Source organism: Copidosoma floridanum, unplaced genomic scaffold (assembly GCF_036245765.1).
Source record: "Copidosoma floridanum isolate Cflo_tuat_1 unplaced genomic scaffold, Cflo_Japanese_pri ptg000013l, whole genome shotgun sequence".
NCBI classification, from domain to species: domain Eukaryota; kingdom Metazoa; phylum Arthropoda; class Insecta; order Hymenoptera; family Encyrtidae; genus Copidosoma; species Copidosoma floridanum.
In genome coordinates, this window is record NW_028321890.1 from 37,452,230 (window position 1) to 37,480,229 (window position 28,000).

Genomic DNA, 28,000 nt, shown 5'->3' on the forward strand with positions numbered 1-28,000 from the left:
ACATCGTGTCGTTTGACGTCGAAATAAAAAAAAAATATATATATATATATACGAGCTCGTATATATATATATATATATATATATATATATATATATATATATATATATATAATCATACATGCACGTAAAAAGCCCGCTCCCGGATGGTAATGAGACCGTGTCTGTTGCTGATGACTATAATATTATGTGGACGACACAAAGAAACAAAAGCAAAACGGAGCGGGACTCAGTTCGATGACCACGACGACGACGACGGCAGCGATGAAAATCACAAGTAGCAAGTCTTATAGAATATAAGCGCGACAGTGTCCTTGCCGTAGACCCTGTACTCGCGCTCGTAGTGCACCTTGCCCGGCTCGAGCCTCTCGACGATCCGACCGTCCGCCGCTGCCAGCGCATCCAGGAACAGCCGGTCCTGCGTCTCCTCCAGCCGCGACGACGAAGACGACAACGACAGCGAAGGCCGCAGCGGGACCGGAGGCGCAGGACGGACTGCCGGCTCCTCCAGCAGCAGACTGCTCAGGTCCTCGACCCGGTCGAAGGGCCTGGGATCCCTCTCGAGGATCGCCTCGATCTCCAGGTACTTGAGGTCCTGCAAGCTGTTGGGGTAGCAACTGAGCCGCTGGAGGTCCCGCGGCAAAAAGTGGCGCTCGAGCCCATAAACGGGAGCCACCCGGGGACCACGCTTCGGCAGGGTAGCGTACGGGCGCTCGCTCGACCACGAGCTGTAGCAGGAGGGCTCCCGAAAAACCGGTGGCTGGTGGTGCCTCGCCAGCAGAGACGATGACGACGCCGACACTTGGTCGAAGGGGGAATGCAGCCGGTCGAGTTGGAGCTCCTCGAGACTGCGGATGGCCTCGCGACCATACGAGGAACAGCAACTGCTGGAGGCACACCGGCGCGGGTCGATCAGCTCCTCGTGCCCGTAGCCGTAGTCGTACCGTTGCTCCAGCTGGTGCTGTTGTCCCACGGTGGTTGGTGGTTGCACGGCGTCAGCCCCGTACGCCCCGCGTCTCAGGCCTTGGGGCACGCGGCTGTGCCAGCTGGTGATTTTACTGCGGACTCCGCGACCGATACGGCCCGTCTTTTCGGCAAAGACGTTGCAGTAACTGGCCAGCCGGTGGTGCTCGCCACAGCGCCGGAAGAGCGAGGCGCAGTCGAGGGTGGTGGGCCTCGAGCGCCGAGGGTACGGGTAGGTGGGCGCCCCGTTGGCCATGATGGAGAAGCCCGGCACTGGTATGGGTTGCTGGTGGTACTGGTAACACATGCCAGTGGCGGGCGGTAAGTAAGCGTCGCGCGGGTCTACCTGGTTCGGGTAGGCCCCACCCGGTAGCGGCTTGTTTGTCTTTTCGAGGTTCGACAGCCCTCCTGTGAGGGAGGCCTTATACTACCGGGATTGGGCGTAGTCCGGGTTCATCTCGTCCAGCTGTTTGCCCTTGGTCTCGGGCACGCAGCACACGACGAAGCCCAGACCGAACACCGACACCACGGCGTACAACCAAAATGTCCCGTGCAGGCCCATCGTCTGCGAAACAGTACACATTTTTATTTATTTCACTATTACTTTACACGTCATCCACATTATCTTTCATCTCCAAAGCGAGTGGGGTAATCGTTGCCGCTTGCTCGTTAATCATGCCGAGTATTACGTGAAATACAACCACTTTTTTTTCTTCTTTTTTTTTACACCGCGGAAAATAAAAATGAATCAGCGCGAAAGAATCGTAAACGATAAAACGTGGTCTCGATGAGAATAACGTAGCGATCGGGTGTTGATGAATTTAATTGTTTCGCAAAATAAATCGAAATTCCCGCAAAGTTGACGCAATGCTCCTATACCTTGCGTAATACGTGTTCATTAGCTGCACATGTATCGCTTGATAATTACAGTTTACCACGTGTACGTACAAAAACGGCATCTGCGTGGCGCAAATCGTCGACAAGTGTAACACGAATGCAGCTACATGTCCGACATCAAACCGAGCCTTGCGAGCGCAAACCGCACCGTAGCGTTGAACCGATCATTAAGTCGTCGTGCGGTTCGATATTAATCGTCGGCCGCAGCATCGGCCACGGAAGAAAAGTCACTCAGTTAACGGCACACCCACGCACACTAGTGTTCTCTCGCTGTCGGTATTTTTCCCTGCAATTATAAGCTAATGCGAAAAGGCAAATCGCGAGGACTGTACATATTACGAATACGGTGTGTCTCGTCGCTTTGCAGTTGAAGAAGCAATGCTGCACTTCCTATATAGCTGCACCTCCGCGTTTTCTCCTTTCTCGTACAGCTGATCTTCTTTGTCGCGCCGCTGCTGCTTAGATATTCAGGCCCGTGTAATTTGAAAAGAACGCGGGGGAGCGGCGCGCGATTAAGTCAATTATTTCCGGGGATGACATATGTAACGCGCCAGATTTTTTTTTCCATGCTAAACAATGGAAGAATGGCACACGGTGCGCCTTAGAAAATTGGCACTTATAAAAAAAAAAAGCGGTCTAATTGTACCCCGATTCGCTTTGGATTGTTTTTTTTTTTTTTTTTCAATACGGATGCAATTTTGAAATTCGCTCACCTGCTGAAAGTCCATGTAGAGCTTGGTGGCGATGAAGGCGCAGAAGTAACTGAAACTGGTGCTGATGCTCGAGCCGAGACCGCGGTACTCGAGTGGGAAGAGCTCACCGATGAGAAGCCAAGATATGGGCGAGATGCCCAGGGCGAAGGCCGTGGTGAATACGAGGACGCAGATCAGTGGTATCCAGTCGTACTGGCCCGTCATCGTCACCGTCGCCTCAGCGGCGTAAGTCGAGGCTGGGATGCTCTGCAGCTGTGACATCGAGTTGTAGTAGGAGTAGCTACCGAAGCCCGCGAGCGCCAGCGACATGAAGACCGTGCTGGCTATCAGGAGCGGCAATCGGCCGACCACGTCGATCAGGAAGCCTGTATAGGCGAATTACAGATGAATTTTGATGTGAAGACGTTTCAATTAATAAGCCAAAGTATTGATATATCGGTGTACGTGGTGACTCACCCGAGAGAAGCGAGGCCAACAGTTGGACGAACCCAATGGCTATCGTCGCGTTGTGGGGGTTCATGTCGCCGAGGGTCTGGCGGAAGATGTTCACGGCGTAGTAGTTGAAGGTGCTGGCCCCCGAAAATCTTTGGAAGAACATGAGGCCGCACGTTATGCCGATCGGCTTGTACAGCCTAGGCGTGAGCATGCTATTTTTGAAGGATTGCTCGTACTGTTTGGCCCGTGACACCAGGACGTTCGTCTTTATGATCTGAAACAAGAGAGAGAGAGAGAGAGTTGATAATCATGATGGGTATCCTCGATCGGGGATTGTTTGATGCACAAAGAAAAAATTGTGAGAGCTCTCCCAATGCGCGAGGCAGTTGCTGTATCGCTATAATTTTTTCTCGCAAGAGACAAGTGCAGAGATAAAAAAAAAAAAAAAAAAAGCCATACCTGTAGCTCGTTCCTGATGTCGACCTCGGAGCCGCGTAGCCACTGCAGACTACTGGCAGCCTCCTCATCCTTGCCGTTGAGCACAAGGTAGGAGGGCGTCTCGGGAATGAAAAGGGTGCCGAAGAAGAGCATCGACGGAGCGATGGATACCAGAAGGGCGCTCTCCCGCCAATTGAGACACGAGCCGAATATGTAGGCGAGCAACACCCCAACGTGGCCCAGCACTTTCAGCATCGCCGACAGACAGCCCCGTATACCCGGCAGCGATATCTCCGATATGTACACCTGTCATGTTATAGTTGATTTATTGTTTTGATCGTGCCGTTTTTTTAAAGATTATACAGTGTATATCTGTTACCTGAGCGACCATCGTGATGATGGAGCAGCAGAGCCCGACGGAGAAACTGGTAAGGTAGATGAGCTCGACGCAGGGCGCGAGACCCGTGAGGATCCACGCCACGGCCAGGGGCAGGGAGGTCATTCTGAGAGCCAGCCGGCGACCCTTGCGCATCGTCCAGTCACCTATGATGGCACCGGCCCAGGCGCCGAGCAACGACAGCGCCGCTACCCACGAGGCCTCCTGCGCCGTCACCGTAAACGCCATCCTTGTAAAACAAAAAGAGTTATAGTTACACCTGGACATCCATATGCGTGGCGATGATGACTCATTTGGAAGATTGACTCACCAGGTGCTGAGCCACGGGTAGAGGTCGGGCGAGTTATTGTTCAGGAAGGAGTCGAGGGTTGGGGACGTGTAACCCTTCGCCAATCCCGAAGACAGGGTACCCATGGACAGAGCCAGGGTCGCCAGTACCTGCGACGGAAACAAAATACTTTGCTCAAACAACAAAAGTCAATGGCTATACTTGTGGAAAGGGGGTTTTTTAAACGCAGTGTCCCAATTGATTGATCCCCTCGCTGGATTATCATTGGAGGATGTAACCGGACCGAGAGGGGGTGCAAAGTTTTTTAATCAGCGACGCGCACTTGGAATAATCACGAGGAATCGTCCTCGGGTCGAACGAAATGGGTATATATATGTATCGATCAAGAGAGTCGAGGTAAGTCGGTCGCAGTGATACTTATACATATAGGCGGTGGAGGGCTTCGGATGTGGTTTTGCACGACTCGCAGCTCCCGATGATCGTCGATTGTCGGAAGCAAATCTCGCCTCGGTTTATCCCGCTCTGTTTCTCCGCTCTACTCTCGGTAGAGATCACCCGGTATACACGATGTACCGTTTACGGAGCAGTGGCTGCGTTGGCTAATGAGCCCGCACTGCTCGATCTTTTCGCTCGGTTATACACGTGAGTATCTTCGGTCCAATTAAAAGTATTCTCGCGCGAGCAAATTTAAAGTCAAGCGGAGAGTCTGGGAATACCGATTTCCACCACAAGCCAACTTGTAATGTCACATGGATACGTCGTCCTGCACACGGTACGAGCCATTGTGCGATTTACATGTAGGTGTACCTAATGCATATATACGTATACTGCTCCGACAATGGGCAAGTCGGCCCGGAATGCGCGAGACTTATCGCGCGCGATAAAACAATGGCCCTCCTCTGTTATATATATACATACATTTAAGAGAATCTGCTACTCGCACGAGTCGCTCGTATTTATTATACCCATCTGTATATGTATATGCGTGCAATGTGTGTTTATATTCCTTTTTTACCCCCCCCCCGGAATTCCAAATATATATATATATCTCTGGGTTATATCGATTTTTCACGTGTTCATTGTATTACGGATTCTGCAATCGTGGTTATCTCGTTATTAATCACATTATTTGTCTTGCTCCTGGAGCAAGTATACATTGTAGCAACCGTTGCCTAATTGTACGGTCGGCGTTTGTCAAAAGATATCGTACGTAACATTCGGACTCTTGGCTCGCGACAATTGAGCTTTTATTCCCCCCCCCCCTCCAAGGTCGATTCGCGTAAATTATTAGAGTGTAACATTGCGTAGCTGGGGGGGGGGGGTCGCTAAAAGCGCATCGAAAATTACAGTGATACAGTACCGCTGAGCAAAGAATCGCTTTTCGATTAGAGCACCGGCCGTGGGTAGGAGGCGGGATGGGGGGAAGAAATCGCGGATAAATAGCGTTCTCGGAAGGAAGGCCGGCTGATTGATTGCGAAGAGGGAAAAAAAAAAAAAAAAAAAAAGAGTTCCGAGAGCGCCTAATATCGAGCTCGGGTCATTAGCTCCGGCGGCCCCCCGAGCGCAATTCCCTCCTTTAAAGGTATTTTACGTGCACACGGGTGTAGCCAATAGCGCATACGTGCAATCGCCGATGCTCTAACCATTTGCCCTCTCGTATACGCGCCTCTCCTCCCTCGCGCATTATTCAACCAAACCGTTCATTACGGCCGATGTCTTCATTTTGGGCGGTCCACCCACCCCCGTTTTATAGCTATTTCTATTGCCGAGACTCTTTCTTTTTTCCAAGATCAACAAACACGCGCTGCCCCGCCCGAAATTGCACCGTAGCATATAATAAGGATACCTGCGCCGTCGATTTAACTTATTTGCCTCCGGCATACAATACAATACCAGGTAGGGCGAAACAATAAAACACAGCCATGTGTATAGCACTCCATATATATAGTGTGGCAAAGTTTACTTTTTTACCCCCCTCGTTGTCGGTCCCGGGGACAAAAAATCCAGCGAGCCGATCAGACGAAAAGCTCGCACGGGGTCTCGACCGATCGGCTCCGCGATGCGTTCCGTATCGAAAGTTTCCAGTGGGTGTACAATACATTTGTGTGTATATATATTTATAGAGCGGAAAACACGCGAACGCACTCACCTGGGACGAGTGTTGAGGTCGGCTGGGCGTGGACTCCATGTGCACGACTGTGGCTCGCGGGACTTTGAGGTCGTCCTCGGCCTTGCTCGGTACCGTTGTCACCTGCAACACACAACAAATCGATCGTCTTTTACTTACTTCCATCTGTATATTTTCACCAGCTTCAATTTTTTCTTTCGACATACACATGTAGAGTCTCTCCGAGCAGAGCTACTTTGTCACGTAGTGGAAAAATTAGATGCTTTTAGAGAGGCTATAGCGAGGTTTTTTTTTTTTTTTTTTTTTTATCTTGCGCAGGAAAAGCGTCGTGAAAAAAAAAAAAAAAGAAAGAAAACCTCGCCGGGAGGAGATAAACGTCGCATTAACGCGCAAAAAATTTCGTCCGCATTAATAAACGCGCGCTCCTAAGTAGCTTTCGGGCTCGAGGCATTAATCTTAGGAATATTAATAAAATCAAGCTGACGCTCTCTCGCCTCGGCTGTATATATTTTTACTGCCCGGCGTTTCATATACCCGATGTGTACCTACTTAATATAATATCATACACTGGGACTCGCAACGAATTCGGAGGTCCGTTATATATATACACGTCACGGAGGCAAGTACCTATCATTAATTACTTTCACGCGGGTCGTACACTCGTACGTGTTTACGTACATTATATTCTAGCCCGAAGGGGTATCGGAGCCGAGCGACCACCCGAAAAGCAGAGATTGAAAAAATACTCGTTTGACTTTTTCACGGCAACACGACTATTTCGGGTGTGAAAAAATTCCGGCGTCACAGTTAAATCGTCAGACTCGAAAATTAATCAGCACTACCTGCTGTAAAAATGTAGGAACATGAAAAAAAAAAAAAAAAAAAAAAAAAAAAACAAGCATGGCACTTTAGCATCACTCCTATATAGAGCTACACTATTTTTTTCCTCTAATAGCCCGATACGTCTAATATATACCATACGGTTTTGAAGGAAAATCAATCATCGGCTTGGAGCGAGTCGAAAAACCCGTCGTCCTCGCGAGAGGAGAGCTTGGCTTTTTTTTTCCCAGATGCGTAAAATACGCGCGCTCGTATGCAGTGCTTTCTCTTGTCAATTGCTGGTGATGCCTGCAGGGAACAATAGCTGCGGGGGTACACAACACGGGCGGGTTAAAAGCGGTGCAGCTGGTGGTTTTACGCTCGCGCTTGCTTTTAACGAGCGCGGCGCATCATATTGTCCAAAGACTGTCATTAACTCGAAAGGGGGGGGGGGTCTTTAATGGCGCGCGTCTGCGCAGCTTTTAGTTCTCTCTTTTCTTTTCTTTTTCTTTTTTCTTTTTTTTTTTTTTTTTTTCTTTCGAGAAAGAGAAATGGCCAAGAGGACACTACTTGTGTGTGTGTACGAGTTTCACTGCTGGGTCAAAATAGACTCAGCGAGTTGAGCCGTACACGAGGAGATGTACGACGTATACATCACGCGGGAAAATTTTCGCGATCGGTACAAAATTGTATCGCAAGATACGGTAAAATCACATTTTTTTTAAAAGTAGCTTATTTAGGACCGTTTGGTTGGTTGTTACCAATCATAATGTGCATAAAAGTCGAATTGATAACATTATATTTGGAAAGCTATACATTCGTCCACGGGGAAACAAATAAAAGTCTGTTCTCGTGTGGACAAGTTTGGCTCGCGCTCATTATAATATATTGCGAGATACTATCTTCGCTTGTTTAACGAGTAATACGAGTTTCAATCAACACTCGCTGTCCCTCGTACACTTTTATATATGTACATACTCGGGGCGACTCTGCGGTAATTTATTTACCCCGTAAACTGTAGAGAAAGTCTATAATTATAGCCAATCCAAAAGTCCTCTTTACGTATATACTTACGTGCCGGAAACTTTGAGTGCAAAATTAATAAAATCGATGCCATCTCGCATACAAGAAAATTTCTCCCTACACCGTTTTTGAAGATGTTTTACTCGTTTAGATTATGAGAGTAAATACCAGAAGAAACGGGCCTCGCATAGAAGATGTATACTTACGAGAGAAAAACTTTTGTATATACGGTAAAACCGTACACTCAGTTCGCAAGTAAATGAAAAGTAGTCAAAGCTATAATCTCTCCCAAAAACGCAGTATGTCGACGAGAGCTAAATTAAAAAAATTTCCAACGATGGAATCCACGCGGAGTTCGCCGACTCATCCAAAGTAACCTCCTCCCGATTAATCGACACCACGGAGAGCCCACCCTCTACACGCATACCTCCCGTGACCGACGACTTAATTAAATCACTAGCGTCTGCATTTATGAATATGTAAGTCCACACATACATACGTATTATGTAGACACGCGCGAGTGTTCGGCGTGAGTTAGTTTATATTTCCTCGCGGGGCGCGTCTAGTCATTATAACTTTCTCGCGCGCCCGAATCGATTTCGCGTCTCCTCGCGAAATAAACAACTCGTCCCTCTCTCCCGGTGCATAAATCAATGACGAGCTCCACGGGATCATCTATATATGTATACACATTGTTTTTTGCATTTTCGAGCTGCAGAGGCGCAGCTGCGTCAAGACGCTACGCGCGGCGGATTGATTGATTATTGAAAAACGTTTATACGTCACCGAGCGCGTCCAGTGGAGGAAATGGTGATTCCGTAAAACCGCGCAATGGCTGTACATGCGAGGATGATGTTTTAATCGCGGAATATTAAAATTTCTCTCCTTTCCCATTTTTCTCCGTCTATGAAATTTTCCTCCCTAAAAAATAAGTATACTCCTCTGTGCTTTCCACCCGAATGGTCACTATTTTCCTCGAGTGTGCACGGCTCGTTCCAAGGAGGAAGCGATAAACATGCACACATCGGAGTAATTAAAAGCCCGTAGTAAAATGCAAAACAGCCCGCGATTCAGGACTCGATCGTAAATTATGTGCCATAGTACTCCCGCGGCTGCACTCTCATTCCCGGCTAGGAAAAGTCCCTCATCCCCCCCCCCTCTCTTTCTCTCTCGTGGCAACTTTGGACAGCGGAGATTTCATAAGAAGATGCGACGGTATAAGCCACCCATACAGGCCGGGAGGCTTTGAATCTGCTTATGTATTGTGCGCCAGCCTCCGCGTCTCCCTCCAACGGAACTTAATTACAGATTTTCACGATAGCTAAGAAAGTAGGGAAGGGTCTGATCGATATACAGCATATATATACGTATATAGAGTGTCGTGGACGTCGCTACGTCCGGGTGCTCTCTCTTTTTTTTTATTTCGTCTTCTTTTTATTCTATATACGTTATTTGGCTGCGCATCGGCGTTGAATGGAAATTTAATTGGATCGATCGCGCGCGCACACGCCTATACTTTTCAGTCGGAAAATTGAAAACTGTTTTGTTTAGATAGCGCAATACTCTTATTTACTCTGTTTTCACTGGGTGCCGATCTAAAGCCATTCATGCACGCACTACACTGCGTAATATGTATAATATAACGCATACATATACACCGAAACGATCATCATTACGGCTTATATGGCGTATATATGTATTATACATGGGAAAAATCGGCAGTCGATTTTCCAAGCCCATGTTGTACAATATGCAGTTTATGTAACGCAAAATCATTACAAACATCCCCATCATGGTGCTCGTACGCAGTGATATGTCCATACCACCATGTAGGCACTGCTAATTACCCCTTACTTACGTTGAGTTTCTAGTAACACCAAGCGCCGTTAAGCGCATTATTTTCATCTCACGGAAGCAGCTCTGCATATAGCACACCGCATACCGGCCATTCTCCCCCGGCTGCTGTATATATATACATGTATATAAATGTACACGCTACGAGCACCTATACTATTGTATAATCGATAGAGCCGACACGGCGCAGCCTCGCGATTACTTAAGCGCTCGCGGCACATGCTGGTTCTCTCTGCTCGTGTTGTTACTTGACTAAAAAAAAAAAAAAAAAAAAAAAAAAAACCGGGCGACCAGAGTTTCCACTCGATTGTCCGTATACACGCGTCTATCGCGCACTCGGCAATGTTTTAGCTCGAGATCGGGTGTGTGTGTGTTTTCCCCCGACAATCGTGAGGTTACGCAGATTTTTTGCGCACTTTACTCGGGCACTTTCACTTTTCCCTCTCTGCCCCGCTGTACGTAGGATGTATGCATGTGCTGCTCGGTGTATCTCTTGAATATGACGGGGTGAAACGTACCCTCGGCTTGTCCCTCGGAGATAGGATTGTGGATACTCGCGATGTTCTCAAATCGCTGTGCCCCGACTTTTCACCGGGAGTTTATTGTCGATTGACTCGATGGTAAGTACGGTCTTGCAAAGGTTTTCAGGTATACGCACAAGATACGCGGGAGATAAATTCCACTATACTGAAACCGGGAAAACAGTAAAAAAATCTGTAGTCGCTCGTTGGGGAAATGTAGCGCGGACAGGAAAAAGCATCGAGGTTCGATCGACATCTTCTCCCTCTGGCGCGCGCATTTCATCCGTCTAAAAACCCGGTATTCCGCTATAAACACACGTGCGTCTCCGCGACTATACGAAACGCCGCGGCCAATAAATCCCATCCCCGTCGCATTAAATTCTCAATCCCCGTTAACGTTTGCACACCCCACCTCTCGTGTGCCGTACACTATATATTATAAGACGCGACACGAGGACACCGATTATAATGTAAAACGGATGGATGTCGCGTAAGGAAAACGAGTTTCTTTCACCCCCCGCGTGCAAATACGGTATTATTTCGTGCTGTGTTTTCGGTAAAGTTCAAGAGGTGTGTGTGATGTTTCTGCCAAGTTAAGGTTGTTCCCCGCATATACACATATGCGCGGCTTAGGAATTTCAATAGCGCCTCGTCGTCGGTTCCATACGTCCTGGGTTATTGGACTGCACGTGGCGCTCCTCTCTTACGCTGTACACTAGGTGCACGGGATGATGCCGTAGTTTTGTTGCAGTTGCCAAGCCCCGGTGTAAGCGTCGTTGCATCGCTAAGCGCGTCTCGCTCGGCTGGAAAAGCTGCCCGTGCGATTCGGTGGCTTACATTGATTCACTCTTGCCCTGAATATCATGTAGGACTTTTTTTTTTTTTTTTTCTCGTACAAAACTAGTAGAGGCGTGAAAATCATCGAGTTTCGCAAAAACTACGGGGATGTTGGTTCAACGGGTCATTACCAAGTACATTTGCACACGTTTCGAAAAATTTAATATCACCTATACGTTCCCCGTCTTTATCCGGCGGCTAATTACATATGCGCTCGATCTAAACGTTATGCCATGTTAATTAAATGTAAAGTATAGACGTTAATGACAGCTCTCGATCTATAAGTACATGCATAATTCGAGTGCAGATTTTTTTTTTCGAGCTGAAAAATAATGCAAGAACACGTACTGAAATCGACGTTTTTGAAACTCTCGGGGTTCTTGCTTTATAAAAAAAAAAAAAAAAAAAAAAAAAAAAAAAAAAAAAAAAAAAAAAAAAAAAAAAAAAATGATACAAGCACACACGGAGTAAACGACGCGGAAAAACATCCGCATCGGGTAATTAAGAGAACTGCCACAGGAGGGCGAATGTATACGCATATATTTGTACGCCGGCAGCAATTTTTCCACCCGTTGCACCGACAACCGAGGAGCGCACTCAAATTCCGTCATTTCCGAAATGATGCGCGATGATCGCTCGCGCGCGCAACTATTCCTCCCTTCAGAGATGGAAATTTCAGAAATAAAAAGCTTTTCGACTATCCCATCGCGTGTGCTCCTGCTTGGCCGTGCGTATATACCCGAGCGTCTCAATCCGTGTATATACCAAACCGTATATAGGTTACAATGGGGAAAAATCGGTACTTGAAGTTCAGAGATCAAATGACACGCGCTTATCTTCTATGTGCGCTCGAGAAATTCGGTTCACCACGCAGCAAATAATCAATTTGTAAATAGTCTCTCGTTGGAAATGGTACATTTACACCACACTTTGTAAATTCACCTGGTCAATTGTAGTAAATGGCATGGATTATTATTTTTTCTGACATTCCACGGTAGAGGAGAAAACGTGTACACATGCGTCTCCCGAGCAAAGTCGAAAGAGAGCTCGTTCCCTTAATTTTTAAAAACACCCGACCAAAAACTCCGAAACGGCCGTCGCAGCGAGCGCAAGACCACAACATCTCCATGGAGAGGCAGCGCGTAAATCGCTCGTCACTCAATAAATCTCGCGAAAGCTCTCGGAAGGGATCCTCGAAGCGTAATGCAAACACTCGGGGGGCCGCGGGTCGAACAAAAACACGAAAACGCGCACCGAAAGGCGGTGTGCAAGTATATACGTCATACAACACCCTCGCCAAGTCGCAAACGCTGCACTTTGCCGATGGGGAAGATTTACCGACCGGATACGGAGGGCTCGGCCGTAATGTGCATATACCCGCGAGCTAAATCAAAGCGGTCGTTTGAGCTTTTCGAGCACAGTCGCGCTCGAGCATCTGCTTTTGTGCACCGACAATATCATTTGTATGGTATATGTAGGTGTATTTACGTACCGAAACAAAATCGGGCAAATTTATCTGGCACTTTTTCATCGTTGAGCAACAAACACACCGAGAACAAGTTGAAAATTCACTGTATAGACGCACGAACGACGCAAGCAACGAAGCGTCGATGCTAGATCGACGACTCGTCCCGATCGTGTCCAGTCGAGTACTGAGGTGCTACCAAAATTTCTTCACACCTATATACGGGGCCGGCGAGTTGGTAAGCTCAGCTCCAGGGACACTAGAGAGATAAGAAGGGCCTCTGGTTTACAATAGACAGTATACATGAATCGATGAATCCCTTCTAAACGTGGTGCTGCATGTACAACATATATTTATATACCTTATGTTCTCCCTAGCGCCCTCTGAGCTGAGCTTGACGGCCCCATATACATACATGTGCGTGCTCTTTTTCTTCCTCCCCCCCCCCCCGTACTTTCCGTACTGTAAAATTCATTGCACTGACAGCGACGGTGCATGGGAGGTATACAAGGTGTATCCTCATTAGACAATTTAAATTTTACAATTTCTGCGCTTTGCTAAAAACGCCATCTTTGTCTCAATTTTAAATTAATGACTTTCGAAAAGTTGACTTTTGGTAAATACCTTAATTCTTCTCGCACCATTGCTGACACCTACACTAATCCTCTCCCAAGTCAACCCTTGCAAGGCCATAATACAACATGCAATATAATATATATTCGCATCGTGGCACAATATATAATGTAAATGGCCCATCAGGTCTGCTTTTGGCCAAAGATGCGTGATGCGGTGCACCGCATGTATGATATTCCTCGGTGCGCAATCTACCAAGTGTACGTAGGTACACGCACTACGTTTTGGAATGTGTTTTCTTCTATTTTCCGTGTCTATTGTACGCCAGAAATTACAACGACGCCCATCACGAATGGCCGAGGAGCACAATTTTATTGTATTACTACGGGCCAGATGTTTGTAATTTTCCCTCTCGTGGCAAATACGGTCATTTAAATTTTTTTAACAACACACGCGCGCGTTATTTATTTCAGTTTTAAAGATGTATATTTCTATACGAGTTAAAGCCTCCTTTCGTCTCGTCACAATTACGGGAGCTAAGATGCATCTATATCGGTCTAATGATTATTAAAAGTCTAAATACACCTGTACCTAAGCGTTGGCGTTTCGCAAAGAAATTGAATTTGCAATGTTCAATAAGTCGCGCCGATGATTAAGATAGAGACGGAGGTGGCGACTCAATTACAGAGGCACGGAAAAGTAAACGAGTGAATTCACCTAACGTATTAACTAGCGCCTATGCACTGCGAGTCGCGCGCTACGTATGCTTCGACTGCCTATATGCTCGAGAGCAGTCGATTAATCTTCGAGCTCTCGCGGACGAGTCCTTATCTCCGCGCGACGTCACAAGGAACGACTGCTGGAATCCCCCCCACCTCCACCGCGGGCCTTCGATTAATCAAGCAGAAAACTGCGCGTGCAAGTTTTTTTTTTTTTTTTTTTTTTTTTTTCGTTTTGTTTTTTTAATCCGCGTGTACGTGCGCTGGGTCGCCAGCTCGAAATTAATTACAGGCGAAAAGGGGTACGGGGAACAGACGGATTGGTTATTCATCGGATGACGTTTGGCTTCTCCGGCCATCGGAGCATATACAGCTGACCAAAAGAAAACAATGGCCTGCATTTATTGTACAAAAATCCTACGGTCCCCACGAGAGTTCCCTGCGCCGTAAACTCGAGGGCACACGGCTGCCTCTTTTTGTTCTATTAGCCGCTTATACATCGAGAGTCTAATCCGAAAAAAGTTTATGGCCCCGCTGTAACCGAATATTATGTTGTTTTTATCGATTGATTTTTACTCTTGAAAAATAATCGCTTTGCAAATCAGCAAAAATGTCAATTTTTGAATATATCCAGTGCGTCGAGCCCAACTCAATCTGACACTCGTTCCCGTCGAGCATGCGATTCCCGTAGCAAAAGGAGCAACAAAACTGCTGGCACCTCAAAAAAGTATCACGATTTCGTCGATGCAAGCCAAAAAAAAAAAAGTCAAACACACCGAGGGACTGCAGTGAGAAAAAAAAAAAAAAAAAAAAAAAAAAAAAGGAAGGGGTTGAGGATGCGTGTATACTGCACGGGGGGTGGGTGTTGCGCGGTACCAGTAGCGAGTGCAGCTAAGGAAGCCCCACGCCTGTAAACAGCCCTCGAGCCATGGTGTGGAGAGAAAAGGGGGATATATTGGTTACCGCGCGCACAATGTGTGTGTGTGTATAGGTAACCAAACGTGATTTCTCGCGGCTCGTCCGGCACTTGTGATGTCGTCTTCGTCGACGGACGCGCTCTGCACTTTTATGGCTCTCCCTCGTGCCCCCCCGTGTATAGTATTCCACAAGTCTCCCATTTGTGCCCCGCACGCCCGTGTACATCGATGCGATTTCTCTTGCTTTTTGCTTTAGTTTCGCGATGATGCACGACGGAGCGAGAGATATACCTTGGCCGGGTGGCGGGTGCGCTTTCACGCTGCGCTGATTTCGCGTGTGCAGTCAGTATAGAGACCTACAGGCGGCGAGTACGGATAACAAATGGGAAAATAACAAGAAGAAGACTAATAGGTTTGACGTGCGCTTTGCGTGTAATATGGGGTATCGGGCGATTTCAGGTTACCGATACCCAGTTCGGTGGAGCGGGAATAACGCGCTGCGTCCGTGTGCAGCTACATATACCTTATATTCTCTTGAAACGCCAAACCGATACTCGTTTCACTGATGGCTAAACTTTCTTTTCTTTCCTTCGACTCCGAGCTCGGGGATGGAAATTTCGGGCACTTGTACAAAAGGTATTATTGGTACTTTTCGACTCAACGTGGACTATATGTATCGCAAGTGGAGAAAAAAAGAGAGTTTGAAACATTTTCGGGGGATGAGATTGATTAAAGAGTATTGGCATTTCACTTGGAAAAATGATTATTTTCTTCTTTTTTACACGAATCCTCTTTTACGACGGGGTGTACAAATATAGGTCTGCCATATGATGTAAACAAAAGTACCCGTAAGAGACGATTTTCCAAAGACGCGACGATTCCCTCTTTCTCTCGCAAACATCTTGAAATGGCGTACACGGCGTTTGCTCGTTCGCGTCTTTTGCCCCTTTATTTCTCGGATGTTGGCGTCGAGAGACATAATATCTGCTCGAGGAGCGTGTGCTCGAACAAGCCTTGCTTTGAATTCAAAGTATTTTCCTCTATACACGCAGTTTCTCATGGTAATCACGACACTCTTTTGCTGCTCGGCGTTTTCGTATACGCTTGTACCATGGAGTTTTCTTTCTCTCAGAGGAAATTGCGCTCAAACGAGTTCCCGCGGGAAATTTTGCAAAACGCGAGTTCACCGTGCAAGTCTCGGGACAAAGTCGATCGGAACCGCTCGCTCATTCATGCCGGGCAAATAAAGCTAACACGAGTATGGGCACAACTACTGTGCACATAAGTATAATATATTGACTTTTTGTTTATCCTGTCCTCTCTTCGATTACCATATGGCGCTTATTGTTGAGTACCTAAGTATATACAATTATATATACGGGAGCAAAGCTGAGAAACAGTAGCATGTACGAACGGGCGGAAGGTTTGTTTGACCTCTACTTGATTTGCTTGCTTTCGCTGGGAATATAATCTAGAGTGTTTTCGGGATCTCCGTTTCCCGTTCTTCCCGGCATGCAGCAACAAATAAGAAACAGAAGGAAATGGAGGATGGGGGTTCGCCAACTTCATTTTCGCTCCATATCGATTCGAACTTTGACATTGGCCATATACTTGTGCGAGAAAACTTGACTGCCCGACCACGTGTATATATATATGTATGTATGTATAAAGTGCAGTTAGACTTGCTCTTTCTCTTTGGCACGCTGCTATACTACTATATACTTCAACACCGTCGTATCGGCCGTAGTAGTCTCGAGGAGGAGGAGAAGGTACATCTGGGTCATCGATTTTCCTCTCTTAATTGCGCATTGCAATATATGATTAGGTGGCCAGACTAATATCGAGTGGCTTTTTAGGACGAATAGAGGAGGGTGGTAGGGGGCGTTTGCCGAGAGACGAGGAAAATCGTGGGTATGCGAGCGAAATGTTGATGACATCCAAATTAAACGGCGCGTATGCTTATGTTTGTACCTCGTGTTCCGAGACGAACATGCTGTTGTGGCACCACTTTTTGAGGACAGTTTTTTTTTCCCCCCCGGTGACTGGTTTATCTCGAGAGTTTTTACTCGGCCGTTCCAGTTAGACGCTCGTGCGTGCGTGCGTTGTTTAAGAGTTTCGCGAAATTTTGGGTAGAATACGTACATGGGCTGATTAAAAGGGATGATACATTACAGAGTGACAAGATTTACAGGTGTTTCGGCTCGCCAGGTTTGATCGGACAACATAAATATGTCATTGAACACGCGTGTCGACTGAAATCCACTTTAAAGAAAAGTAATTAAAACAAACAAAAAAAACCCCTAAGGTATATATATTATGTATACATTAGAACTGCAGGTACACAATAAACCAACACGTATACAGTTTTGTGCTGCAATCAAACCATCAAAACAGCAGCGTCAGGTGCACCGCACAGTGTACCTATATCATAATACCATGCGCGCATCAGGGGTGTATCATTGCTGCCCCATGTGTAATTATGTAGTTTTTCCCCCTTTGCTGGCCGTCAAATTGTCAGACCGTCTGACGCTTGCCCACACGCACAGCGTGATATTGTACGAAAACCGTCCCTGTTTGCCGATGTAGTCCCTCGTGGCCGCGCGACCAAATCAATTTTGCTGGTGTATATCTTATGCAACACAAAGAAAGGGGTATGTATATACGGATGGAGGAAACAGCCACACCTACGACTCTATACGATATATACAAGTGCACCTAAGCTCGCGCGGATCGGCCGGTCGCACGGGCCCAAAAATGCATGATGCGTGTACAATATATTACGTAGGAGCTGAAATTTTTTTTCTCCATACCCCCTCGCGGTACATGTCGAGGGGGTTGCGTATGATGTTCGTTTGGCGCTTCGAAAAAGTGCGAGCTTTAAATAAGTAAGTATATACGGCCCGGGCGGTTCTCGCCATCGGGACAAAACAACAAGCCCATTGTCACGCCGCGGGACGGGACTCGGAACAATGGGCGCTCCTGATGTATAGCTCGATGCCGTTCGGTCTCCCGCGACTCCTGTCCGTTTTGACGCTGCAGTGCTGTTGTTGTTGTTGTTGTTGTTGTCGAGTTCGGCTTGCAGTCCTCCGATGACAGCACTTTCCCGCTGTTGTTGCTGGACAGCGAGACGCCTGTTAAATTGGCAAATTGAGCCACGGCCACACAACGGCTGGATTTTCCTCGGTGCGAGCTATATAACATTACAGCCTCCGAAGGATTGCGATGCCGATTGTGCGTTACAGCTGTACCTGTATACATTACTTGATGTACCGGCCCATTTTGTTTAGTCGATGTCAGCATTATAGGATGCATTTTACTCACGAATAACACATTTAGTGACCGACCGATCAAGGGAGAATAAGTCTCTCGTTCGTGATCTGATTTTTACACGTACTTGGTATTTTTCTTCAAAACTTTTTCCACTCCATACTCTACACTTGCGTTAACTTTAATAATTTTAAAACACGTTGTGGATGGGACGTAAATGATAAAATAGATGACGCGTATGCTTGTAGGGCACGCTTCGCCAAGCACGATCGCGACGAGAGATCACAAACCAAAACACACACACACACACGAACGGGATGGGCTCGCTCCGAAATGTCAAGATCGAGATCTGCATCGCAGAGACCGAGGTGGTCTTACAGGGGAGGCGAGCGACGTTTCATTGACCGCGAGCTCCCGGGACAATTTTATATATACCTATATAGGTACATTGTACACTGGGTTGGGATGGCAGTCCTGATGTTGGGCCGAAAATATAACGCGGAGCGTCCCCCTCGGCGCGTCGCCGAAAATTCATTCTAAAACGGAAAAAATGACCCGTCGCCGAAGTATATACGGAGCCTATTTTTGGAAGGCAGTAAATAAGACGCATTTTTGCCCGTCTACGGAAAAAAGAGAGACTCGACGCGTGTGTGTGTGTGTGTGTCTGGGGCGTCATAGCTTTCCTTTTTTTTTTTTTAAATGTAGGCGACGATGCGCCCATTATAATGCCCATATACCGTGTAATGTGGGGGGCTTTGACATTAGACAATGATACAACAGCGAAGCGGTATTTTTTTTTTTTTTTAAATGTAGGCGACGATGCGTCCATTATAATGCCCATATACCGTGTAATGTGGGGGGCTTTGATATTAGACAATGATACAACAGCGGTATGTGTGTTGTACGAGCAATCACGTGTACAATAGCCCAGCTGCTTACAGTCAGTCAGCAGCTGTGGTATCGGTTTCTCTTCTTGCTCTTTGCGTTTTTCCTCCCCCTCCAACTGTACGCTGCTTCTCTTCCCATTCATGTTTATCGATAGACGCTCGCGGCATTAGAATAGAAAATACTCGTCAATTGACGTGGTGCGCCTCTCCGTACATTCATTAGTTTCGCAGAAATCAGCTCCATTGGAGCTCGATTTCCTGCAATTAGATAGATATATTCCGAGGGAATGAAAAACAAGTGGCGCAACAATTTATAGGAAAGAGCGCGCTTTTTTTTTTTCATGCAAGGCACGTCTCGTGCATTTCCTTCATTGGATTAAAAAGGTTATTTAACCACAGCATAAAAATTTTTTTCCACGATTATTACTAACGATTATTATTAAAATTTGTATAGTTTAAAATGACGTATACTTGAGAAAAAAAAAAAAAAAAAAAAAACTGTACTGTCTTGAAATCTACAACTCTTGCGTTTGATTTCTGGTTCTTATTGATATTCAATTTTTAACTTAAATGTACCCATATATTTTATTTCAACATTGGTATACGACCAAACTCTAAAATTAGTCTCCAAATCTTGATTACGCAAACGTAGGGTTAATTTCCATTAAAAATACCCAAACCGTATAAAATTGGATGAAAACTCGGTTCCCAGCTTCTATTTTAGGAAACGGTGCCTGAAAAAAAAAAAAAAAAAAAAAAAAAAAAAAAAGAAAAAAAAAAGTGAAATTTTCTCCTCTAAAACTGGAAAATGAATGAAACCCAGAGCGGAAAACACACTCGAAACGCCGTGGTTGACGATGGGAGGCCACCCCTCGCTCCAGAGAGGCAGAAAAGCCAAGAAGTGGAAGATAGAAGAGCACACATAAGAGGCTCCGCTGTTGGCGGTCTTTAGCGTGCATTTTCCTTCCTGCTACGATTTACGAGCCTCTCGAGTGGAAAGAGCTTTCCCCCCCCCCTGCCCGAGTACGCGCGTATACACCTATTAGTCATAAAAAAGCGTAAATAAAAGGTCGGGCGTTCAGTTTAGGGGTGAACTGTAAACCCCCTCACGCCCCTCCGCTCCCGCGATGCGATACGATAAGCCTTTACCGCTATGTGGGTCAGTCTCTCCTATCACCAACTATTGATAAACTCGCTCGAAAAATTACGCGAGGCAATCTTTGTGCGTAAGTACATATACGAATACAAGCCCCATATACTCGTGTTGCGTATGACGGCGCCACTTTCACACGCGCACACAGAGACTGTGCCGTTCATCATCGGGCCGAGCGTGCGATGTATAGGAAACACGTGTCACGCGATACACTTCCGTCGGCCAAGAGAGAAACAGCCGGTCAGCTACATATACAATACAAGTACATAATATCTGCACACGTGTTGTGCGTGTATGTGCAGCCGTTGGAAAATAGAAACGCCGATAAATCCTAGATGAGGACGCTGCGTCGAGAGGGACGGTGAATGATGCCCCGTTTTTTCTTTCGTTTCACGGGTCGGGGGGTCGATGCGCTGCCCGGAATCGCGCCTTTGACTCGCGTGTATCTGCCGCGCCCGACTTTCCGCCTTGCGTTCGGTACACGACGATACGACGCGCCGGACGTTGACAGATCACTTATTATCGCACGGCGTTTGTTTCGTTGGCTTTTTCGCATCCCCGAGAGTCTAGCATAATGAAAAAAAAAAAAAAAAAAAAAAAACAGCCTTTGATACGTCATTTTTCGTAGGCGATCAAAGTAGAGCTCGCACAGACGTACAACAAACACGCGCAGCGTATACCAACTGATGGAATTTCGCGAAAACTGTGCGTATAGTGTTTCTTCCGCGATCAAAGAGTTGGGCGTTGTTTCCCACTCGTGGATTGCTGAATAAAAATAGGCATCTTCGCGCGGCCGATTTTCATGTTTTTTTTGAAATTCAACTACATCGGGAGCCGAGAATAATTTGTTTTCCTTGATAAAAATTTTACGACTTCCCGTTGGGGCTCCTAATCCGCTTGAAAGTCGTCGTAAAAACTGGAGCGAGAGGAAAAAACCAAACTGTACGTGTAGAAGTTCTGCTTCTACCCGCGCAAGGTAGCAACAAAAAAACGGCTTGGCACACGACCCGTTGTTGGAAGGACGACAAAACTGGAGGCGATATCAAACGAAAGCGATCCGAGGGCGTGAAAGAGCGGAAAAAAGGGCTTCCTAATCTTCGGGAAGGCCGATGCCCTTTTTTTTCCCAGGCACTTTCCGCGCAAAAGAACAAACAAACAAACACACACCTGCACAGAAAGCTCCGAGGGAGGGAGAGGGAAAAACAGGGCCGCGAGCGACGAAAAGAGCGCCAGGAATGTCTAATCGCCTTCTCCTTTTACGCCCCCTCAACCTGCTTCCCTTTTTCCTCCCCGCGTGGAAACGGAAGGGGCTGCTCTGCGTAATACTTGCGAAAGAGTCACGTATACACAATATACGTGTATGCATAGGTATAGAAGCGCTATAATTTCGAGAGAACAGCTGCTCCTCCTCCACCTCTTCGTGCTCTTTATTTTTCCGTCGCGCGTCCTTTTATTCGCGCGCCGATCGCCAACAATAAGCTAACGCTAAGGGATTCAAGGCACACACGAGTGCACGTTGCGTATATATATAATTCCGTACAACTTGCAAGTTTATAGCATAATGTGTATGTATACAGACAGACGGCGTTTGGGAATTTTTCCGAATCGGAATGTGTACCTAAGTATATATACGTGCACCTCGTACGTGACGATTGTCGATGCATGGTATACAGGTGTACATATGGTATACATGGACGCGAGGGGCACCATCATCGTTGTAACATTATTCTTCGCGCGGACTGCTGGGTATCCGTGTAGTCGTATTTTCGCGTCAAATTGACCCGACTGGCGTCGATTGCACGGGCATCATATATATATGGGTATAAGTATATAATCGCGAAAATAAAAACTACACTGCACGTATTTTTTTTTTGTCTCTTGCATAAACATCACCGACGTGTACAATGTACCCTCGATTGAAAATGCACGTACATCGCACGCGGCGCCGTAAGCGCGGACCGCGGTATAGTTACGGGGTATTAATTTACCGCGGCGCCTTGTGAAACACACTGCAGATACAAAGTATTCAGCGGCCGAGACGCACCTTGCATCCAAATCGATCGGCCGATTCAAAGTGTCGCTGCACTTCAGCTGAACAAATACGCGCTTGTTATATATGTGTACAATGTAGGTACACTTGCGTGTGTGCACGGGATGCCGTGGAAAACAACGAAAAGTTGAGTGCGCTTCGAGTAGGTAACAGTATCCCATACAGATAGGCGCCTCTTATCGCGAAATATATAACACTTGAAAGCTGCTGCAACGTGTGTGTGGAACTTCTTCTTCTTCTTCTCTCTCTCTCGTTTCGTGCTCACTTATATTATTACGGAAGCAACGCACGTTCAAACTACTTCGAGCTCCCATACACAGGTGCGCTCCTCCTTTTGGTCGGATGAACATTTTCCCATGCTTTTTGCACCGCGAGAAATGCCACTTCGAGCGGCTCGTTACAATTATACAATTATCCTCGTTTATTTTATGGACCCGTAGTAATTCCTTATTTTTGTAAAATCCACAACATCATCGACTTTGCATATGTAGGTATGTAGGGTGATGATTTGAAAAAACATTTTCCGGCCTACATAATGCACCGTGTCGTGCGCTCATAGATATCATGAGGGTATCGGTATATGTAACGGGCCGCCGAGCCGTTGATTCACTTTTTCCGCTCCTGTACCTATGCCTGTCGCGTGTCATGCGGAGCCAACGGCATACTTTTCTCTTTTCGCTTTTTTGTTTCCATCAATTTCAAATCCACACGATCGTTATCTCATCTCGCGGGGCACAATTTTCTCACTATATTTGCTCTTCGCGAAATCGTTATTATTTGCAAAGTAGAAAAAATACGTACCCCCCCTGTAAGTAAGCATAATTGGGGTGCTCGTGCCCGGAGCCTTTCACACAGGAGTTCCGAGGGAAAAAGCGGCCGATTCGAGTTAACGCTCCGATGGGCGAGAATAGAGGCTCTCGTCGTGCATGCACGTTTTCTCCGAAAAAATGTAGAAAGTACGTTGTCGTACGCGTTGCACATTGCAACCTATACTAAAGCAAAAAAAAAAAAAAAAAAAAAAAAAAAACTAATCATTGGGAGTATCAGCTAGTCGCGCGATTGAAAGAATTTCGCTCGCTATGGATGAAAAAACTGTCGCGCACGTTGGGCGCGTGGGCGGAATATTACACCTGCTACGGGACAACACACTCGGCGCCCTGGCGTATATTATAATATAACGCGCTCATCTCGAGATCGCAGCTAACGGGCTCTCGTGGCGCTTCTGTCGTCGCCTGGGATTAAGATTTCCCTCGGCGATAAGAGCAGAAAATTCATTAGCGGCTGCCCTGCGCGTGCATACACATATATATATATATATACACCGGCGCGATTCATCATTCATCCGTTTATTTATTCAAAAGCGATTGCCCGTCGACTCGCTCCATTGCTATTTATATTGTATATATATTATGTGCTGGGTATTCGTGTGTATATTATATGGGGCAGACTCGGCGAGAGATGGTTGCAAAACTCGAGTGGGTATTTTAATTAAATTTATGAAAATCAGCGCTCGCTGGGTATACTCTGTATATATGCTGTTGCAGCTACATGTATTTACATGTATTTACTTTCTTACGTAACAAAACAACCTTTTCAGCGCGAAATTAAAGCTACCGCGTCTCCGAAATTGAGCGCGATTTACTTTTAACGTTTTGTTATTTCCTCCAGTGGTCCATGCCGCTGTATACAGGTATATTAGAAAATTGGGTTGGTCCCGTAGTTTAATGATAATTTTAATGGGTGACGGGTCGTTTCCACAAACTCGTTCCGGGGGGAAGTAAATAAATTTTTCCGTTTTCGAGGAAGCAGACGCGCACAGAGTTACTCCAGATGTGTTTTCACATTCTCAATTAGCCGCCAACAGTAGTGCGACATGAGGAAGAGCCCGCGCGGGTGGCGGTAACAAGATCGTTTACGCCCGAGGAAAGAGAAAGGCGCTGCGTGTACACAACTCCCGCGAAGAGACAGCTCAATGGATCTTTGTGGATCTGCTGCTGCGTTTTATTACACGTATACGCATGTACCGCGTTGCGCGTCGTTACAACGGGACTTTTATTCGCCAAAAGCTGCCGGAAGGGGTTTTCTCGACAAAATCTAGTTTTCGGCAGGTGTTGGGAGAAATAAAGTGAAAAAAAAATAAACGCGTTATACTTGATTAGCTTACTCTCGCGGAGTGATTTGGTCGCATATAAAGACGTATGAAGAATATTAATGTTTTGCCATTCGAATCGCGTGAAATCAACCTTTGACGTTTTGCGTTCAATTACGTGTAATGCCGTTGATGCGCGGAGAAGCCTCGACTCGAGCGTTTGTTTTGAAAAAAGTCTCAATTGAGTTTATTGGTGAATGAAAGCGACATCTGAGTCACTTTTCGAGCCCTTCTCATTTAGAGTACTTGGCGTGCCATCCACTTTACATTTGGTCTTTGAAATGTTTCGTTCTTATATCTTGTATTTGGTGTACGAAGCGTTTTACGTTACTTTCATTTTGATAATTTAGCTTATTTCGTGACGCGTTTTCATAAAGGTCACCTTCCAAGAGCTACTCAATGAAGAAACTTAATTTTCCTTCCCTCGTATGAATTTTTTTCTCCCCGACTTAATTTTTAGATTTCATTTTCCCGTCTAATTTTAGCAGATGTCATTTTTTCCAGTATCGATACAAGCGCTCGCATTAATTACAAAGTTAATTGCATGTACCAACCGATTTTACATTCATAGTCCTACTCGCAACTTTAAATAATAATTTAAAAAAAAAAAAAAAATGATCAGTCAAATTGGGAACAACTGAAATAGGTACCAATCGATAATTATTTCGTCAAAATGAACACGTAGTGCGTAACTAGCCTGAGGGGATTACGTTCTATATTCGAAAACAAAAAAAAAAATATTTGTGAATAATAGCAGTCACATATTGCGACACGATAAACAACGCTTGCGCTGTATAATTATAATTTGGTTAATTAAGTTGTTTGTCAAGACTGAGGCGGTAAAAAACAATGCGCTTCGAATTATCTAGATCGAAACTGTTGATTGTTGGAACGGTTTATCGGCGACATTACCGAAACTCTATTTGTTAAAATAAAAGTTGCAGCTAATGGGGGAAAGAAAAAAAAAACAATTTACGGGAGGTTCTTTGTGTTGAAACCGGTGAAGTAATTGTAGTTTAACAAGATAAAGGTGTGTTTTTCTAGCCTCAACGGGTGATAACGAGAGAATGTTCACGTCTATAGGTGACAAAGTTTGTGTTCTCGATAATTAGTGAGGCGTCGAGTAACTTTTACCTAAAAAAACAATTATTGCATCGATATCAATGCTATCCGGTTCCACTAATTTTATTCTATTATCTAAACCGTTTACAAAGTAACGATCTTTGTTCTTACGACATGCATGTAATGACATTTCGTCGAACAGCTTTTGTTCCAACGTATTTACATTTTTTTCTATTAAATCCCACAAAAATCACGAGTCTCAAAGTAAAATAAAGTAAAAAGTAAATTTTTTTTTTTTACTAAATTTTTAAGCATCAATCTTACTATCGTCTGTTATTTTTTAAACATACCATTAACAATGCACACATAGACGCGTGAGAGGTAAGTAAAAGTGCAGGTGGGCAAGTATACATCGTATTATAATCACATTGTATAATAGAACAGTATACGCGCTATACGCGTGGAGTCGCGTGCAGGCTCGAAGAAAGCCAGGCGGAAAAACGGCCCCGCGTGTTCCACAGCTTGATACGCGGCAGCTGAGCGCCCCCATATTTTCTTCTCGCGCGCGTTAATTAATACTTCAAACTCGGCGACAACTTTCACGCCCCCGCTGTATACACGCATATATATATATAATTTATACTCTCGCTGCCGCGTTCGATCGGCTACTGCCGCAACTACGTATATATACGCGTCCCGCTTCTCGGACCGCGAAATTGAGCGGCCCAGTGCCTTCGACGTGTTCGCTAATTAATCACTCGCCATGCGTGTGTATACTATGTTCCGTGGATGCGGATAACGGGAGCCAAGTGGCACATGCAGCGTATATACCTACCTCTCGCGCGATAATTAATCCCTCCTCTCGCGAGAGTTGGTGTACGTAATATCACATAGGCGGCGATCCAGCAGCCAAAGACTGATAATACAGCAAAGCCAACTTTTCCTCTTCATAAGGGCTTTTCCTCGTTTGTACCGTGCACCGGTAGCTGCTGCGCGTTTTTTAATCCCTACAGCGTCACGCATCGATCGATGATTTATACGGCAGTTTTTTTTTTTTTTTTTTACCGTGCGTTTATCTCTCGAGACCTCTCCGATGTTTAATGTATTTGTTGGGAATTTGAGGATCCGCCGGTATGCCGCGATCAAACGTATACATTATACCAATAGGATTAATTTCACATCATCCGGGCGTCGTCTTTATGTAATAAGTGTACGTGTTGGAGCATATGTAGCGAAGAGATTAAAGCTGTAGCTCGAAGGAGAGATATGTTATAGACTTACGAATAATTTACTGCATTGACCCTCTTAATTAAAAACTGGTTGCTTATATACTTCGCGACAGTGGAATTTCGTAAGCGGCAAAATATCCATCGACGCGGTAAAACAACGTGCAACAAAAGGGTCGAGCTCGGGGAGAAAAATATACCTTGTGTTTACGTCAGGAATTTCAAGCTGCAGACCGCACGGCAGATATTATATTGGGCTTATTGATGAACGAGTATTTTTTTTACGTACTTTTATATCATCTCGGCTGTCGCTCGTTTAATTTGTGAAGGGTGCAGGCGATAACTGCGCGGCTCACGTTATACGGTGGGAGCACGCGCTTTCGCGTTATTGAGATAAATGCTCTTTCTTTCTTATTGATTTTTTTTCTTTCCCTTCACTGCTTTCGCAACTGTCATAAAGAACTTGAAGAACAAAAATAAACAAACTTAAAAACATCGGTTTTTTTTTAAAAACAACCAATAGAGTCTCGTGTGTATTTACCAGTTTTTAAGACGAAATTTAATGCCGCGGACTATTTTTGTTTGTTTTTTAAAGACAAATTTCCAATACTATCCGGGGAATCTAGTATCGGAAAAAAACGTTGAGATCTGGATTATTCGCGGGATTCCCTGCATTTTTGCGGGGTCAGGGAACGTCTCGCTTGCGCTCCAAATTTTAACCATATATATACTAGCGCACGAGTGGTCGTAAACACTCACAAAACACCTCCTCTTTTAAACTTTGAGTGTTGCTGCTCCGAAAAGAGAAAAAAAAAAAAAAAAACAGCAACCGGCACGAAAATCGGACACAACGTATGGATAGAAAAAAAAATATACTCTTACGCATGATGGCATGTTGATGACCGTAAAGTACTTCTTCGTAGACATGGCTATTCCTTATGGAGCACCTTCGCATAATCCCTCGAACGAACGAAGGAAAATTGACCGGTGGTCAAAAGTATGAACAACTGCCGATATCGCGACCGACAACCACACGAAACCTATACGCGCACTGTTCCAATATAATACAGATTCCACAATTAGTCTTGACTTTTTTTTTTTTTTTTCAACACGCGAGCTAATCTCATTAATCACAAGATTAATCGTACGGTGAGTCCGGGTGGAGGAGCGTTTACAGAGCAACAACAACCAACCCACCGCTCGGATGACCACCGCGTAACT

At 45.7% G+C, this 28,000-nt stretch overlaps 2 protein-coding genes across 3 annotated transcripts in view; one reads left to right on the forward strand and one right to left on the reverse strand.

The window, feature by feature from the left end:
- The window catches only part of LOC106642207 (Mediator complex subunit 20), an 85,153-nt gene that overhangs the window by 5,338 nt on the left and 51,815 nt on the right, over window positions 1–28,000 (forward strand). The gene's annotated exons all lie outside the window — the stretch shown is intronic.
- On the reverse strand, window positions 1,388–27,998 carry LOC106642198 (facilitated trehalose transporter Tret1-2 homolog). Of its 2 annotated transcripts, none has more exons than XM_089591525.1 (8): window positions 27,662–27,998; window positions 6,279–6,380; window positions 4,151–4,278; window positions 3,823–4,069; window positions 3,465–3,749; window positions 3,027–3,279; window positions 2,571–2,935; window positions 1,388–1,525 (listed from the first exon to the last, which is right to left on the reverse strand). In XM_089591525.1, the coding sequence occupies exons 1-8, from the start codon at window positions 27,704–27,706 to the stop codon at window positions 1,388–1,390; spliced, it is 1,563 nt and encodes a 520-aa protein (XP_089447651.1). In that variant the 5' UTR covers window positions 27,707–27,998. The 2 variants fall into 2 exon arrangements, with proteins under 2 accessions (XP_089447651.1, XP_089447652.1); XM_089591526.1 differs by lacking the exon at window positions 27,662–27,998 and adding an exon at window positions 12,804–13,033.

Bases quoted from the DNA above. Each gene is read 5' to 3' on its own strand.
- LOC106642198 (XM_089591525.1), bottom strand. From the start codon at position 27,706: ATGTCTACGAAGAAGTACTTTACGGTCATCAACATGCCATCATGC. The intron at 4,279-6,278 runs GTGAGTGCGTTC...TTTCCGTCGCAG, and splicing joins GACCTCAACACTCGTCCCAG to GTACTGGCGACCCTGGCTCT. The intron at 4,070-4,150 runs GTGAGTCAATCT...TTGTTTTACAAG, and splicing joins TACCCGTGGCTCAGCACCTG to GATGGCGTTTACGGTGACGG.